Here is a 15,274-nt window from a genome sequence, read left to right as displayed (position 1 = left end):
TGTTATTTTAACTTTTTCAAAAAGCTAATAGTTACTCTTTAATAAACTTGAAAATTCCAATTAAACTTTTAGTTACAACCGGTCAAAGCCAAAGAGTACAATGATTTATTATACAAGGAGCAAATCAAAACAGCAAAAGTATACAATTTTACTAAAAACCTATATTCTCCATCATTCTTAAAGCAATTTTTATCAAACTTTTTCATCCTAAGTTTTATAAAATTTGTTTACTTTTGTTAAAAAGAAATTTAAGTTTTTAAGTATCAATATATATTTTTATATATACAAAAAAAAAACTTTTGTTATTTTTTTTTCTTAGTGTTTCAAATATCTATTTCAGCAATTTGTTTTTTTATAAAAGAAACATCTAAAGATTTGAAGCCAACTTATAAAAAAAAAAATATGGTTTTAGTGATTTGATTTATTTGTTGTTTGAGTTTATATTATATTAATAAGGATTCTTTTGTACCTCTGACTGTGAGTTACCATATCTCAAAAGTTAATATGAATTTTTTATATTTATAAAAGATGAGTTGTAGTAAAATCAAAACTTTATAAAATAATTTCTAACAAATAATTCTAAAGTAGATGTTAAGGGCATAAAAGAGGGGGGGTAAAACACTTTTTTTAAGCGCTGATTTAGTTTGTGCCTCCCATAAGGAACCTTTTATTGCCTTTGACTTTGACCACCTATATCTAAAAAAATATATTGAATTTTTAAAATCTGTAAAAAGCATCTTGTAGCTTTGTAAAAACTACATAAAATAAGATCAAATTGTGAAGAAAGTGTTTCTTTTTTTGTAGTGAAGATTTTTTTTTTTGTTTGTAGACTTTTTAATTTCCTTGCCAAGTCTGATAAGACATTTATTTTTTTGTTAAGTTAAATATTAATGAAATAACCATTCTTAGTATGATGTTTAATCAAATGTTTTTTAAATAAAGTTGAGGCAAAATAAAAAAAAACTATTAAAGTTGCTGTATTTTCATTATAATAACAATTTGTTTTGTCTAAATTTTTTCTACTGTTAGTTTTAACTTTAAAGCCTTCTTAAAAATCAATACTCATAAGTAAGCTAAAATTTTTTGAGTCTTTTAGACTAATTAATTTTTTTTTAATATTCCTATATTTGCTTTAATTTTCACAGTATTTACTTTTTTTTAAAGTTGTTTTCTTAAATAATTTTTTTTTGAAGAAATAAATGTTTTATTTTTAAACAAAATTTCCCAAGTTACATTAGCAATTTAATGTAATTGTTCTAGAAAAAAGTCTTTATTTAAGATAAAAAAAGAGTTTCAAAGTTAGGGATTTTTTTTTTAATTCTGCACCACCTAAAAAAAATACCACGCGACGCCACTGCTTTCGACAAAAACGTAAAATTTTCAAAAGTATAATAACTTATCAAAAAACATATATACAAACATAACTTGATTTAAAGTAATACAAAATTGTTTAAAATCAATATGTTTTGTAATTAACTACACTACAACATTAAACTACAATTAAAAGTGTTATAATATATATCTATTTCATAAACAACTAAATTAAATTTTCCATTTTTCCCAAAGCAAGCGTGAAGTAGTATAATAAAAAAGTAATAGTTAAGTAACGCCTGCTAAGCAAACTTTGTAAATGACGTTTATATTGTGTAAATACAGCAAGTTTTCCACAGTAAGACTAATGAACTTGTCAATATTTATTCAGTTTGTCGAGATGCTCATTTATTTATAGTAAGTTTATATTTGCTTGTAATCAAATGTTGACATAGTTTATTTATCTTATTAAAAAACAAAAAAAAGTCATAATAAGCTCAATATGTTTTTAATATAAGTGTTAGAAAAAGTGAGCTATGTAACAAAAAAGTACAATAAAAAATGTTTAATGAATAATTGCAAAAAATAAATTCAATGGCTAAAAGTAATTATTGTGTATTAGTATGGTATATTATAAATAGTTAATGAACTATAGCTGGATAATTTATACTAAATAAGATAATATGAAAAAATAACTTGGTAATAAAACAAAAATTAAAACTACAACTACAGCTTAAAAATGTCAAGTCCGCTCAGTCAAAATGTCTTGCCCATGTTTGGGTTCAATATTTCAACCCAGTAACCGTCCGGGTCTTTGATGAACGCCAGTCCCTTCATGTGACCTGAGGTAGTACAAAATATACTGTAAGACATCATTAAAAATTGTAATTATTTTATGTAAAAATTTTTCCACAGTGATCACAGAGTTACTTAATCTTATTGCTTAGAAATCTTGAGCTAGTGTTTTATCCAATTTCATCAGCTTAAATCTTTATTTTTGTACACTTTTGGTTTTTAATGTAACAACTAAAATTCTCAATTTGAGTTCAAGGAGATAAACAAATTTTAAACAAAAGTTCCATTTGAATAACAATTCAATTTAAAGAGAGTGAAACCTTTAATAGAGTAAACAACAGTTTTTTGAAACACTATACAATTCATGAAAAAACAGTCATCAACCAACAAACCTGCGTCGGGTCTCTTCACCCACTCAACGCCGAGCTTATCGAACCTCTCACAAGCCTTGTACACGTCCTTCACCGCGATGCCGATGTGGCCGAAACCCCGCGGTTCAGCGTTGCCGTTGTGATACGAGAAATCATCCTTGTGCTCCGTTCCCCAGTTGCTGTGTGTTTTGAAAAATACAGGTCAAGTTAATTTTGTTAAAGATTTAACAGATAACATTTTCATAATCATATACCGTTCAATTGCAACAAGCACCTCTTTTGTTAATTATACAATTTTGAAATCTTATTTTTATATCTAAAACCTAGCCTTCAAAATAATTATTTTTTATTTTTTTTTTTAACTTACAGACAATTTAGTTAAAACGCAAATCAGAGTGAAATCAAAAAAGCAGCTAAGTTATAAAAATAACAGTAACAAAAACACTAATTAAAAACAAAATAGACTTTTTAAACACTTTAAGGGTTTTTCTTGGTCTTTTATCACCGCCAAATTGTTATTTAATTAAGGTTTCTTGATTGGTAAGATTTAACAGTTAAGAGATAAAATTATTAGATCCAAACAACTTAGAACTAGGAGTTATTATAAATGGAGGGTTGCCACTGGTTTTTTCAAAAAATTTTCCAGATTTTTAAAAGTACACATTTTTTGGTCTATTTTTAGTTTAAAGTAAAGTTTGGTAAGAAGCTGTCTTAAATAGCACAAAAATATAGAAAATATACTGTAAAGCTACTTTAAATAAGTTTTTTAATTAAAAAACTTTTTGATGATGACAAATTTTTTTATTTATATGATAGATTTTTTGAGTCAAATCGAAATTTTACTACTGAACATGTGAAAATTGTTACAACTCCAGGTTTTCCCAGATTTTTTATTCAAAATTTCTAGAACTCCAGGTTTTTTCAGATTTTTTTAGCCTAAATTGTCAAATTCTAGATTTTTCCAGATTTCCAGGTAAAGTGGCAACCCTGTAAATGTTTCAATAAATTTTACATAATTAAATTATCAATAATTGAAAAACTTTATTACTCGTTGGATTAATGTGATATTTTCATTCTTGTAAATAGTTACTGCTTGGACTCAGCAACATATTTATTTACCATGTACACTGGTTTATACAAACTATATATATTTACAAGTGACTATATACAAACTATATTTTTGAATTTATAGACTATGCAGCTTCTGAAGTTATGGTTTTTGAAGTTCATAAAGAGAAAAAATAATAAACAAAAAACTAAAAAAAACAACATGAAAACATCAATGTTTGAGATTAAACAATTTTTACTTCATTTTTCAAGAAAATAAATTTTAGGGTCTTTACTTAATTAGAAAAAAACAGCATTGAAAAAACGGGACACGTTCAAAATCCACCCACGATCAAAATCCATCCGAACAAAATCTACCCAATAAATTCGAGGACCGCTTACTGAACGAGGGTAAGGGTTAGTGGTAACAGTGATAGTGAAAAATAATTAAAAAAAATTCAAAAAATATATAAAACAAATTAGTAAATAAAGAAAATGTAAAAAAAATCGGGTGAATTTTGAACGCGGGTGGATTTTGATAGTATACCAAAAAACAGCATAAAAAAAAGATTTTTTATTCTTAAGATAGTACTCCTAAAACTTAAGGGCGCATTGAAAAATATATACTTAAGTCCTTATCTTTGTTACTATAAAACAAACAGAAATTTTGGATTTTCAAAAAAAAAGCTATTAAAATTTCCAACGATCATTCAAGAAACTAGCAATACTGACTGGGTGAGTTCGATGGTTCCCGGCTGGCTCAGCGCCCACACCTTTCTCTCGTTGGGATCCTGCGGAATGTTTGAGGGATCCGCGTATCCCATGAAGTACAAGGAAAACTTACCTGATGAGTTGTGGTAAGTTGCCAGCAGCCTGTGTTTAGTCAGAGAGTATTACGTGCTTGTAAAACTACTTTGAAACTTATTTGGTCATAAAATTTTTACAGAGTTCATGAAAAATGAGTAGAAACCAAAAACTTTAGCATTAATTAAAAATATACACTTGCCTGTAATCAAACTTTTTTTGTTGATTGTTGTTTATTTCGAGTTATTAGTTTTACACAGGTAATCAAAAAGGATATAAAACATAATTTCAAGCATTAATTTAAAAGGTAAACTTTAAATATCTTACCAAAATAAGTATGCCTCAGACTCTTTTTTGTATTAGGTTTATAATAAAAAAAAAAACAAATGTACCTCATACCCAACACTTCAGAGTAAAATTCCAAAGACTTTTTCGGGTCTTTCACTCTAAGCATGGTCTGCTGCATGATAAAGTCCTAAAAATTAAAATAAAAGGTTTTATTGTTTAAAAAAATAATAATAACATCATTTTGTAGTAATGAATATAAAAATAAATTAAAACTATAAAAAACTTTTGGTGATTTTAAAAATATAAAGTGGAGAGGTAATAGTTTAGTTGAACAAAGCATATAAGTTTTTTATTGAAGTCTGAAAAGTATATTTTCTGTAAGGCTTATATATTTTGAGTATTATGACTGCTTTCTATGAAGCTTAATTTCTTTAAAAAAAATTATTTAAGGCTTATAAACAGTTTTTAAAATGCATGTTTTTAATTTTTAACTTAAAATTTTAGTTGTACAAAAGTAAAAGTGCTTTCATTCATATATGATTTGATAGAAAATTTTCGGGGAAAAAATTCTTTCTAGGATAATAAAATTTATAAGGAGTTGTAAACTATAGTTTTATTTAACATAAAGTTAACATTTTAAAATATATTTTTACTTGTTATAAACTTAAGATGTTTTATTTCATTAAAACTTATAAAAGTGCCTAAAAAACTAGTGCACAATAAAAAAAACTTAACATATAACTTTAATGTTTTACCTTTAACTTTTAAATCTAAAGTAAAATAAAAAACTCTTAATGTGTTTCATTATATTTTTAATTTACAGGTGTAAAACATAAAAGATTAGTTTTTTATTAATACAAATATATTCTTAATAAACTTTATGTGTGCAGACTTTTTCTAAGTTGATAAACTAGTCAGATTTTTGAAGTCTTAAAACCACGTGTATTAATTTCAAAACAACGTACAAGTTTAAAAGTAAATAGATTAAAATTCACAATTTATTACCATTCTACCAGACTTTAAGAAATAGCCAAGGGCTTAAAACTTTGACAAAAACAAAACTTTACAAGCTGCTTTGCATTATAATAGTTTTTGTTATTCATAACTGTTCTTATATCAAGAACTTGTTAGACTTCTTTAGCCTGCTTTATTTAGATTATAGTTATAGGCTTTAATATAATTTATAAGGCTAACATTTGCAAAGCACTGACTGTATTTTCAAAATAATCCTATAACACTAAATACAAAAACATGAATTATACAGACTTTTATACAAATACTAACTGTTTTATTATACACTTATACTTTATAAAATAACTAAACAAGCTATATTTTATACTTTTAAAATAGCTGAGAAATAATTTACATTGTTTATGTAAATTAACTACTTGAATTAGAGTTGACTTTCATTTACTATATGTTTTTGATATTGTCTAATATTGGCTTCTAAGTTATACTATCTTATGTTGAGGCTACTTCTGTATGCCTTAATTAAAACAATAAAAAAAGATAGTAGAAATTTTTAGAAGTATAAACTAACAAAAAAAATCATTTAAGTAAAGTAAAAAATAGATAACATAATTTAAAACTCTGTTTCCTAACTTTAGTAGCTTAATTTTTCTACTATACTACTTAGCTAACTGTTTAAAAAAGCAATCAAATAATCCTTATAAAGAAGAATGTTAAAACAGCAAAAAAGATATTTTATAAAATTTAAACTTATTATAAGACACAGTAATGTAGTTATTTTAGAGTACAGTGAAAGAAGATTACAAATTAGTCTTTGTTTAAAGATTTCAATTAAAAATTTAAACAATTTTTCAGAAATTATAGAAAGAACAATACAATAAGCGCTAGAGTTGCATTGAGGACTTCTACAGACTTTTAATTGATACATGCGTCATAAAAAGCCAAAACAATCTCTTTTTTGAATGTTTAATTTGAAAAATAACTCTTACTCACCTAAGGTGTAAAATTTAAATAGTATCATTGTATTGGACATATTATTCATTAAACAAACTATTCGTTTTTTTCATATCTAATATATTGAAGTGTTCTATATAAACAACTTAGTTTTATACTCTTCTTAAAATGCAACAAATTTTTAACAATAAATACTTACTTTTATACTTTTGTATGTCATACACCTTAATTAATTTTATAATATATAGAAAAAATAAAGTACTAACTATGTAAGACGTAAGTATTTGATTGAAAAACATAAACTAAAACTTTTAGGTGGTTCTATCTATATTACATTAAACCAAAAAATGCATAAACTTTTCTACAGTACTTATTTAAAAATAACTGCATTATTATCATAAAACAAACATACTGAGTTTTCAATACAAAATGTATACCACCTTAAATCCAATACTTATTAAATTAAACTTATGTTTGTTATAACTATAGATAATTAATTAAGTTAAGAAAATTACTTTTGTGTCAGGATGCGGATCTTTCAAGCAACCTTGAATTTCCTCATCTGTTAGTTTATGATCCATTTTGAACTTTTAAGGTGATAAAATAATCTATCACTAAAAGAAATTATGTTTTAATTTACTGAGCTTTGAAAAAGTTTTTTCATGCTATTAGCACTACGATTTTTAACGTTAAACTTGTATTATTTATAATCAAAAATTTCCTTAACTTTAATTAATTCAATCAGACTATTTATAAGAGTTCAAAAAAAAAACAGTAGTTCAAGAACAGTTTGTATACATATGACAAAAAAAAGTATCTACTTAACTAATAATGTATCGATTAGTTCCTTTGTTCATAAAAGGCGTACCAACTACTTAGTTGCATATGAAAAAATCGAGTACCAATACAAACAGCTATTTCAAAGTGCAAAACATGCATAGCAAAATAATTATGAATATAAAAAGTGCTGGAATGCTTGCTGGAAGTGTTTGAAGAAAACATCTTAGCTTGAGATTATATGAAGACCAAAGTTGGCACTGCATTAAAAAGTACAAAAATAAGCCCTATATTAGCATATAAGGAACATTAATACAAAATATATAATATGTACATGATCAAAAATATGATATTTAAATATACAGATAGTCATTAAAATTTTATACATTGTGAGATGAACAGATTTCTTTAACTTATAAACCCTGATTAACCTAAAATAACTTCTGATTTACCCACGTTTGCATAATCTATAAAAAACATTTATTGTTCACATTTGGAATGAATTCGTTATCAATACAATACAAATTTTTGATCATTTAAAAAACAACAATAAACAAATAAGTATCAAATTAAAATGGCAGCATGAAAAGTATTCGAAGACTGAAGTATATATGACATTGAAAAATGAAACAAAACGTACACCACCACAATGTACTTACAAGATACTTACACCTGGCTAACACACCTTTGTTATAAAAGTTTAAGCTTATAAAAAAGAACAAAGTTACATTATGAAAAAAAATCTTTAGAATTTAAGCTATAAAAAAGCAACAAAATAAAATTTTGGCCAAAATTGAATTACAGCTTTAGTTAATTACAAATATCGACAAATTTTAGTTTTGTATAAAACTTTAGAACTGAAAATTTAAGCGATAAAACTGTAAAACAGTATAAAAATGTACAAAAAAAACACAAAATGAGACACAGAAAAATTAGTGCAAAAATGATAAAACAAGGGAAAATAATCTTTTAAAAAGTTATATGAACAGTTAGCATAATAATGAGATCATGATTAAATTTGATAAACAAATACTAAAACTTCATCAATCATACAACAATCTTTTATAAATGTTGAAGGTTTTAAACTAAACTAGTGCTTTTTAAATTTAACAATTTTTTAGGTCTAATACACTTGCTTTAATTCATCTAGTTCTAACCATCTAGTTCAATAAACAAAATGCATGCTCAAAAAAACTCTAAATATGTTAAGCAATAAATATATTTTAGAACAACTTGCAACATTATTAAAAGCTGAAAAAAACAAAGTAAAACTTCATGAAGACTTTAAATATAACGTTGTTAAAAATTTGAAGGTTTTAAGCATTTTTCATTGCAAGGAAAACTTAACTTTATGAAGAAGATGAGCTGCTGCCAGTCTCATACGGCTGCATGACAACAGTCGGCCTGATCTCACCAACCAAACTCCCATTGCTGTAATCACCTACTTCAGACTGGTGAAAACGGCTTCTCTCAGCAAAGTCCGAGTTGTCAAATGTCAGCTGAGTTGTTTGAACAGCGTAGGGCGACTGCATGTCCTTCTGCACAATGTACTGTTCAGCTGGAGCTGGCTTTCTTCTGAAAATACTTTTCAGTAATTCGACAAACCACTTGGTGAACTTGAAAGAAGCAGCGGCTCCAGGGTGCAGTCCGGGGTTGCTGAGCGAAGTGTAGAGATACAAAACAAGGAAAGCAAGTATGTTGATCAGCGCATACATCCAATTGATGAGAAACATAATAAGTATGTTCACGGCTGCTGCAAACAGAGAAACGTATCTGTTGACTGCAAACCTGTACCACGAGCATGGCAGTGACTGGATGTCAAACTTTGGTTGCACCTCATTACTTTGATGATTGTTCACATATGTTTTACTGGTTCCTATTTTTTCATTATCATCATCATCTGAGCTTTCTGAGGAAGACACAAGTTTCTCTTTCATGCTCGTACTCACATAATGATCTTCTTTCTTATTTTCAACACAGCTACTTTCAGCAGCAGACTCTGTTGAGCTAACATCTGGAGTTTGGAGATCAGGTTTTAAGGAAAATGAATCTTGTAGATGTTCTTTTTTAGATTTTTTCTTTGACCTTCTTTTCAATTTTAAAGTGTTAGTGTCATTAGACATTTCTGTTGCGCTTGAATTTTTTGAGTTAGTAAATATATTGTCCATGTCTTTTGTGAATTCTTCTAATGTGCCTGTACCTTGGTTTCTAGAACCATATGAGAACTTGTTCTTTTTGTCTTTGGCTAATTTTAAAGTCTCCTTGGTTGAAACACTTCCAAACTTTTTAGTATTCATCAGGTTAATGTCATAGCTCATTGCTAAAGCAAAATAAGCATAATCAACACAAGCATACACTAGCATGAAGTTACAGGTAATGACAGGTGAAATTACATTGAGACTACCAATAAGTATAAATGCAAGTGATATACAGCCTACTAAGCATATTGCTACTATAGGAGTCTTGTTTGCACCAAAACCCTTGCCAAGAAAGCCAATGCCAGGAACAACTTTTTCTTTGGCAATGCTTTGAATGACTCTTGGTGCACCATAAAGTCCAGTACTACAGGATGAAGTGCTGGACATATACAAGCCCATCAGCCATAGAAAACCAACAGCAGAGACTTTTTCTGCAATCATAAAATCTGTTTGCAAAGCCTCTCTAGTACAAGTAGACCCTAAAAGCATTACAAACAACAAATAAAGTACAAAAGATAGAAAAATAGCACTTAAGGTGCCAGTAGGAATACTTTTTGATGGTTTTTTTAAATCTCCAGACATGTTGACACCAGCCATTATTCCTGTAGCAGTTGGAAAGAACACGCCAAAGACTGAGAAAAAGCTTTCTCCTATCTGATAAGAAGGATAAGAATTGTTTTGCAAATTTTGTGCTGAGTACCCAACAAAGCCGTTTTCAGGGTCTGTGTGAACTATTGTTCCAATAATAAAATCACTGGTTGAAATAATTAAAATTACTAACAAAACAAGTTGCAACCTGATCACCCATTTAACTCCTGCTAGATTTATGGCTAAAAGAACAGCCAAAGTACCACAAGCAATCCCTCTAGTAACCCAAACACTTTCTACTTCAAAAGTATGAGTTATTGACTCTGCAAAACCTGTGCAATACAAGGCACAGACAACACACAGCCCAAAAGCATACATAATACCAACTGTGGCTCCTAGCTTTCCACCAAGCACCTTAGAAACTAGAACATAAATTCCCCCGGAGCTCAGCTCATTAATCCGCTCACATATGCCAATTGCAGATAGCGCAGCTGAAATTGCAACTGAAATAGTTATGCAGACCACCAGCACTGCAAGCCCAATGCCAACATTTCCCACCATCCAGCCAGTGCGAAGAAATAGCACTATGCCAAAAATGTTGATGAGGCAAGATGTAAAAACTCCATCCCAAGTACCAAAGAGAACAGGCTCAATGACAAAAAACTGTGTCTTCCACCAGGGTTTTCTGACAGCAGCAGTGCTTTCATGGTTTGAATCTTCAAAAAACAAATCTTTGTTGCCTGTGTTTTTTTCTTTTGGAGTAATCACTACATTGGTTTCTTCTTCAACCATTTGCTTGTTCTAACTTACTAAAAAAAATATAAACCTATAAACATTTATAATAATTATAACTGTTTATATATTGTTAATTTTGTGATAAAAGTAAACACAACTAAAAGTAATACTTGTATACAAATCTCATCAAAAAATTAATGATGTAAACTAAATTTTTATTTATATATTAAAATTAAATTTGTTTTTTATCATTATTCAAACAATTATGTTTACTTAACTTTTTTATTTGTTAGTTTTTAATGAACAAAATAATTTATATATTAGATAAGTTCAAGTTACATAACAATAAAAAAAATAGTAGTAGATTTAACTTTTCAAAAATAAATTGATCCTTTTTCTTATTTCTAATACTTTTTTTAAGTGGATAAAATTATAAACTTATAAAAATAAGAATACTGGGTTTTTTAAGAATGATTCAAAACAAACATAAATGTCTAAAATTTAGTTGTTTATGATCAGGGTTGCTAAAGGGTTTTTGAAATTTCTACTAGGTTTTCTAAATTTCTTCCAGGTTTTTAAAAGCCAAGTTTTTTAGTCAATTTTTACTAAAAAATTTAACTTAAAATAAAATAACTGTCTAAATTAATATAACAACATCAAAAAGATATCGGAAGCTACTTTAAAAATGTTTTTTAACGAAAAAAGTTTTAAATGATACAAAAAAATTATAATTATAATAGATTTTTATATCTAATTGCAATATCATTACTTGACATGTAAAAACAATTAAAAATCCAAGGTTTTTAGTGAAAATGTTTAAAATTCAAAGTTTTTTTTTAATTTCAAATCAAGGTTTTTCTAGAGTTTTGTTTCACGTAAATTGCCAAATTCCAGGTTTTTTCAGGATTTCAGGTTTTTAGGCAATCCTGAATGATTTACTATTTTTCAATCAAAAATATATAACAAAAATAAACTGCTTCTTGTGAATTTTCGACTTTACAAACTAAAAAAATATATATTTTATAATCAATTTTAGTCTAGTTTTTTCCTTTAAAATGTTATGCAGATTTTTTATAATAAACCACAGTAGTATAATAAATAAGGTTTACTTTTTACACAGTAAGTATTAAGCCCACAGCTTATGCGTGAAGTATGCACTAAATCTCAAAAGTGAGACAGATCAAAAAAAATTGAAAAAACAGTTACAATCTATTTTATTATACAAATGAAGTTAAAGAAACAATATGATCCAATGTAAAATATGCACAATAGTTTTTCATAAAATCTAGTAACACTAGAATAAATAAGATTAGATTGTATCTTAAATAAAAATAATCGAAATTAGCTATTAAATGATTTGAAAACATTTGTTTCAAAACAGTAAGCTATGCATTACACATAAAGTAAGCCCTTTTAATGGGATCAATTTGCGTACCTTATTTGATACTCTACTGAAGCTAAAAGATGTTTTTAACTTAATAATTTTAAATTAAAGCTTTGTAAATCAATAGTTTACATGGAAAAGCTACTTATAAAGGCCATAGTTGGAGAAAATTACTTCTTTGTATTTACTTTGAAATTTTGTGGTAAAATATTTTTTATTACAAATATCAATATAAATCTAGGAAAGTGAAACTATGTTATATGAATAAAATTTTAAAAATATTTCTTTTTACGTTTCAATTACAATAATTGTCAAAAATACTATATAAAACTAAGTTAAGGGCATAGGGGGGGATACACCTTGATTTTTACAAGTTGATTTTATTTTATTGAGTTTTATCTAAGCTAACAGACATTTTTAACCGCTTGAAAATACTCAAAGTAATTTCTGAGATTGAGCGATCAAAGTTGGTGAACTCATTAGGTTCCTAATGGAAGGCGCAAACTAAAAACGCAAAAAAAAACACTTTACTAAAAATCTATCTTCTCCTTCATTTTTAAGCAACCTTCTTCAAATTTTCAAACAAAGTCTATTATTAAATTTTAAAAAGATTGAATGGAGAATTTTCTTATTTTTGAAAAACAATTTTTTTATGAAAAAAAATCATCTTTTTTTTTGTTTTTTTTTATCTTAAATTTTTTTTTAATTCAAAGTCTTGAAAACTATATAAGGAATGTTTCCTGTAAGTTTGAGGTCTCTAGCTCAAAAAATGAAGGAGAAGATAGATTTTTAGTGCCTTTCAAATTTTTGAGAAAATTGACCTCAGAAAATTTGCAGTTTATACGTGGAAAATTATTATAAAAACTACAATATCTCAAAGATTAAATAAAATATTTTTCTATAAAAACTGGCTTGTAGTTTGTACTTCAAGCTTTCATGTAAGATCCAATGTTATTATAAATAAATAAAAAGTTTGGACTCCCTTATACCCTTAATATAACTTGTTCTTTTTGTATGTAGAACTTTATATTTCACATCTACTTAACATCTAAACAGAGTTTAACCTGCCTTTTTTGTTAGCTTGAGATAAACATTTTTTTAAGAAAAGGTGCCTGGTACAAAAACGTCTTAAAAATCCACTACTTTAAGTCTGATACCTTTTTTTCAAAACTAAATTTACATTTAGCTTGAAAAGTTTAAAATTGAATAGTTATACTTTTAGGCTACGTTAAAACTTTATGATTGAAAAGATTAAAAACATTTATTTTTTATAACTTTTTAAGATCAATGCAAATCAGGTCTAATGTGATACTTATTTGTAACCTATGAAACTAAACTAACAATCTTAATTGAAGTTGTGTTTATTAAAAAAAAGCTCATTTTTCAATAAAGAACAGAGGGGTGATAGACTTTATTTTTATCAAAAGGCAGTTAGAGTTTATCAACTTTATCAGATTTAACTTAATATTAGGGTTAGGGTAAAGCTTAGGGGTTAGGGTAAAGGTATTTAAAATTTTTCTACATTTCTGACTTTTTCTGAATGAATCAAAAAATCAAATTTGTAAGGATCAAATTAAAACTTTTTGTGTAATTAAATAGACTTTCACAGGGTTGCCACTCGTTTTTTAAAACTTTTTCCAGGTTTTTAAAAGTACAGATTTTTAGGTCTATTTTTATTTTGAAGTTAAGTTTAAGATAAGTAACTGTGTTTATTAACACAAAAACATTTAAAAGCTACTGTAAAGCTACTTCAAATATTTTTTTTTATAAAAACAATTTTTGATGAAGACAAAATTTTTTTATTTATATTGGATTTTTTGAGTCAAATTGAAATTTTACTACTGAACATGTGAAAATTGTTAAAATTCCAGGCTTTTCCAGACTTTTTTTGCCTAAATTGTCAAATTTCAGGTTTTTCTAGGTTTCCAGGTAAAGCGGAAACCCTGCTTTCAGTAACAAGGATACAAACTTTCTTAAGAAAACATACTAATTTTGAAAAAAATGTGGATTTATTCTAATGTGTGTTTTTCACTACACTTACGAGTGTATAAGGAAAGGGATACATTAGTATTTTTGCTAAAAAACAATAGATTTAAATGAAAACAAAATCATAAACTCCTTATTCACTCCTCTTCTTGCAACAATGTACACAAAACAAAAGGTGAGCTTAAATAATGTTAATTTCAATTGGAATAGATAAAAAACAATAATTAAAAAAGCCTTTGGTAGCATCTACTTTGCAAACTCCTATTAAATTTATTTTTAGGCCTAAAAGACCAAACACAAAAAAAAGTAGTAACATTATTCGGCTTCTTCATTACTTATTTTTTGACTTAATTTTTAACCTTGATATAATAGTCAATAATTTTTATTTTGTATATGTGTCAATATTGCATTATATAACTCAGAGAGTTTTCAAATCCGTCATTATGTCCCATATGCAATCAACAGGGTTGCCACTCATTTTTTCAAAAAATTTTCCAGGTTTTCAAAATTTCTTCAAAGTTTTCTAAATTACACACTTTTTGGGTCTATTTTTAGTTCAAAGTTAAGGGCATAGTGGGGGTAAACACCCTTTATTGGTTTTTTATCTTATTTTATATAGTTTTTACTAAGCTACAATATGCTTTTTACAGATTTTAAAAATTCAAAATAATTTTTGAGATATAGCCGGTCAAAGTTGGAGGCAACAATAGGTACCTTATGGGAGGCGCAAACAAAAATGGCCAATAACTAGAAATCACTAAAAATCTATCTCCTCCTACGTTTTTTGAGAAAACTACCTCAAATTTTCAGGAAATATTCCTTGCAATATTTATAAAATTCTGTTGGAACAGAATTTAAAAAAATAAAATAATAAAAAATTTATAACAAAAAACTAAAAAATAATTGTTTTTTTTGTTTATTTTTTATATAAAGTTTTAATTTTTTAATTTTTTTTTAATTCCTTCCGACAGAATTTTCTAAATATATCAAGGAACATTTCCTAAAAATTTGAGGTAGTTATCTCATAAAACTTAGGAGAAGATAGATTTTTAGTGAAATAGTCTATT

At 26.8% G+C, this 15,274-nt stretch overlaps 2 protein-coding genes across 2 annotated transcripts; both read right to left on the bottom strand.

Annotated features, from left to right (window-relative positions):
• Positions 1–1,750: 1,750 nt before the first annotated feature.
• LOC145849163 (lactoylglutathione lyase-like) lies at positions 1,751–7,155 on the bottom strand. The gene is made up of 5 exons (XM_082954263.1): positions 7,055–7,155; positions 4,721–4,803; positions 4,257–4,397; positions 2,499–2,656; positions 1,751–2,153 (listed from the first exon to the last, which is right to left on the bottom strand). The coding sequence occupies exons 1-5, from the start codon at positions 7,118–7,120 to the stop codon at positions 2,068–2,070; spliced, it is 534 nt and encodes a 177-aa protein (XP_082810389.1). The 5' UTR covers positions 7,121–7,155; the 3' UTR covers positions 1,751–2,067.
• Positions 7,156–8,665: 1,510 nt separating this feature from the next.
• On the bottom strand, positions 8,666–10,894 carry LOC145838989 (solute carrier family 12 member 8-like). Its single transcript, XM_082946608.1, has one exon. It carries the CDS (start codon positions 10,892–10,894, stop codon positions 8,666–8,668), a length of 2,229 nt encoding a protein of 742 aa, XP_082802734.1.
• Positions 10,895–15,274: the final 4,380 nt, after the last annotated feature.

Source organism: Thalia democratica, chromosome 1 (assembly GCF_965202585.1).
Source record: "Thalia democratica chromosome 1, ktThaDemo2.hap1.1, whole genome shotgun sequence".
Taxonomy (NCBI): Eukaryota; Metazoa; Chordata; class Thaliacea; order Salpida; family Salpidae; genus Thalia; species Thalia democratica.
The sequence above is the reverse complement of the archived record's forward strand: the minus strand, read 5'-3'. Positions and strand labels throughout refer to the sequence as shown.

Coding starts and splice junctions, on each gene's coding strand:
- LOC145849163 (XM_082954263.1), bottom strand. CDS start 7,120: ATGGATCATAAACTAACAGATGAGGAAATTCAAGGTTGCTTGAAAGAT. Junction 4,398..4,720: donor TCTGAAGTGTTGGGTATGAG/GTACATTTGTTT, acceptor GACTAAACACAG/GCTGCTGGCAACTTACCACA. Junction 2,154..2,498: donor GGTGAAGAGACCCGACGCAG/GTTTGTTGGTTG, acceptor GTACTACCTCAG/GTCACATGAAGGGACTGGCG.
- LOC145838989 (XM_082946608.1), bottom strand. CDS start 10,894: ATGGTTGAAGAAGAAACCAATGTAGTGATTACTCCAAAAGAAAAAAAC.